The sequence below is a fragment of the Octopus bimaculoides genome, chromosome 1 (genome assembly GCF_001194135.2).
Source record: "Octopus bimaculoides isolate UCB-OBI-ISO-001 chromosome 1, ASM119413v2, whole genome shotgun sequence".
Lineage (NCBI taxonomy): Eukaryota > Metazoa > Mollusca > Cephalopoda > Octopoda > Octopodidae > Octopus > Octopus bimaculoides.
In genome coordinates, this window is record NC_068981.1 from 184,416,045 (window position 1) to 184,419,027 (window position 2,983).

A 2,983-nucleotide genomic window follows, 5' to 3' on the forward strand; every position below is an offset into this window, starting at 1 on the left:
GGGGGGGGGGGGGGTGAAAGGCAACAAAACGGTTTTAACAAACCTGGCTGATTGGTTCCCTTGCACCAACTGCAACTTGGTCACTGACATGATTCCATTTGATTTTACATCAGTGACCAGGTTGCCGTTAGTGCAAGGAAAACTTTTGACACCAAATAATAAAATGTGTAAATGAAGTTAAGTCTTTGCATGTTCTAGAATGGCTAATATGTACCTTCCATGCTACTATTGTTTTAGTTTCAACTCAGTCTCAGATCAATTCTTTTGCCTGGTAATTACATCTCCAAAATAGTTTAATAATAATAATAAGAGCACAAACCTCCACCAAGGCAACACCGTCTTCTCAATGATTAGCCGGAGATGATTTTTAAAATGAGAATATCTGAAATAAACTCGATTGCTCTCACAAACAAGAATACTAAAAATGAACCTGATCACTCTCAAAAATTAAATAAAACAAACTGGAAAAATAATCCAGAATTCTTGTCCAGTACCTGATCAATCCCAAATTCTTATCAGTTCATGAGATATCTTGTCCATGGACAAACGTAAATGAAAACAATACCTCCGCTAAGGTAATAAAAAGAAGTGAAATAGAACCAGTGCACGTGTCTATTATTGGCATAATGACCCAAGAAGTGTTAAATGTTTATTTTTATTAAAATGTATAAAATTTGAATCTATTTTCAGCTTCTGTATAACTCACTTTTTTTCTTTTTCTCTTTTGTTTTTTTAGGGTTTGGATATTCAGTTTCTCTCACCTCATTCAGACCGGGCTTCATATCTTGCAAGTAACAGTCAGCTACTGCCTCATGTTGGTCTTTATGACTTACAATGTTTGGTTATGTATTTCTGTAGTGCTTGGTGCTGGCGCGGGCTACTTTGCCTTCGGCTGGAAGAGAGCTATTGTGGTCGACATTAACGAACACTGCCATTAACCATTAAATAGCTTGACTGTCACTATGGAAACAAACTTATGTTTAATGACCATAAAATCAAAAACAACAAACTTTTATCAGCAAGTTTCTCTTTTCAAAAGGTGGGAGTGATTTGTTCATAGAATTCATTACATTGCAGTTGGCAAATACTTGAAAATATTTTATCAGAAAAAGATATTTATATATCTTTTTTATTTTTTAGAGACTCCCTAGGGACCATTTATTTTTAGATTTATTTCTGTTTTATTTTTCTTAATATCACACATTTGCTTCTCTTAGAACAGAAAGCCATACACACACACATCTTTCATTGAGTTTCTGTGAGAATGAAAATGTGGAAGAAATTGCTGTTTGTCTGTTCTTGAGTTGTGACTGGATATGTTATTTGGGGGACAAGGAAGCTTGCTGAAATATTTGTTAGAATCCTTGGTATCAAGATTCCTAAAATATATATATATCTATCACATATCAAACCTCTGCAACTATGGGTTGTAAATAATAAAAGCTATTATTGAGCTTCCTCCGAAACATTTTTTATCAGATATATCAGGCTATCTTTATGGTCAATCAACCTACTAGAAGTAGCAGTTAAAATCTCCCTCAAATTACACTATACAGTCTTTAAAGGAAAAAAAACACACTAGATAATGATACTCCTAAAAAGACAGGATGGTCACAACTGGAACATTTTTGATCATAGGTCAGTTCAGTCTGTATTAACCTAGAGCTAAACAACTAGAAACACATTCAACAAAACACATCTTTTGATGCTAACTTGGCTTGATGGTTTTATTCTGAAATTAAGTTGTTTGTGTAAAATACTTGGAGAGAGAAAAGGATCTTAGTTGCACAACTCCCTTGTATTCAATTAAGCTTCTTATTCTGCTTCATATATTCTCTTGAAGTAAAATTAAATGCATGTGTAATTTAACCCTTTCGTTACCAAACTGGCTGAAACCTCCTCTGGCTCTGTAGTACAAATGTCTTGTTTTCATAAGTTTCGAATTAAAATCTTCCACCAAACGTTAGTCACAATTTCTGTTCCTAACACTACCTTAATGATAACTAAGTTATTTTACTAATTTCTTTGTTATATTTAAAATAATTGAAAGAAACACAGAGCAACTCAAAATGAATACATATGACTACTGGCAGGATCAACCAGGTGTGTAACTGGTACTTATTTTATCGACACCCCTGAACGGCTGAAAGGTAAAGTCGACCTTGGTGGAATTTGAACTCCAAATGCAGAAACACACAAAATGCCACTAAGCATTTTGTCCAGTGTGCTAATGATTCTGCCAGCTCACCACCTTAGTAGTAGTAATACAGATTAAACTGACCATCAACAACAGCAATGTCATCAGCCTGAGAGATGACACTGATGTGACCTCTAAAGGTTCACCTATACAGCCCCTCTTTCTCCAAGTAATAGTGTGAGTGTATTATATATAAATATTATATATAAAATTTCATATCTAAAAGTCACAGGAGCTACCATTTTTTGCTTACAGGTAAATCTCATAGAATTGTTCATTGTTTTCATCCTGTTGTGTTCTAGTCTTGCCTGGATTTCTGGGTTGGTTTGATATAAAATCTTAAGAATACTTTATCAAATTTGTATTGCAGTTACATTGTTTTAAAAAAAAAAAAAAATTCTGGCATTGAAACAGTGACCAACCAACCAACCAAATCTAGTCTGAACAGTTCCATTTTGACTTAAACAGTTATGGGAAATATTTATATTTAAGGGTGTGTGTGTGTTCTAATTTAATTGTTTTGTACAAATTACTACAAGGATTTTCAACTGTCTGTCTGTTTGTCTCATATATATATAAGATTGATGAAGCCACCACCATGTTATTCAAGGTATAACAAGGCTCTTTGTCTGTTACAATCATGTTGCGTTTTTTTTTTTTTTTTTTTTTGAAGCTAAACAATCCAAGAAGTATGGCTTCTTAGATATCATTTGTTATTCAATTTATTTTTACCTTTCGTTTTCAAAGGATTTACTTACTGATAGAAGAAAATTCATTAGAAATTGT

At 33.4% G+C, this 2,983-nt stretch overlaps 1 protein-coding gene across 1 annotated transcript in view; it reads left to right on the top strand.

The window, feature by feature from the left end:
* The window catches only part of LOC106877847 (high affinity copper uptake protein 1), a 110,817-nt gene extending 108,851 nt beyond the window's left edge, over nt 1–1,966 (top strand). Inside the window, exon 6 of the mRNA XM_052973220.1 lies at nt 737–1,966. Within this exon, the coding sequence (XP_052829180.1) occupies nt 737–938 (202 nt within the window). The 3' untranslated portion in view covers nt 939–1,966. The remainder of the gene's footprint in view (nt 1–736) is intronic.
* The last annotated feature ends 1,017 nt before the right edge of the window (nt 1,967–2,983 follow it).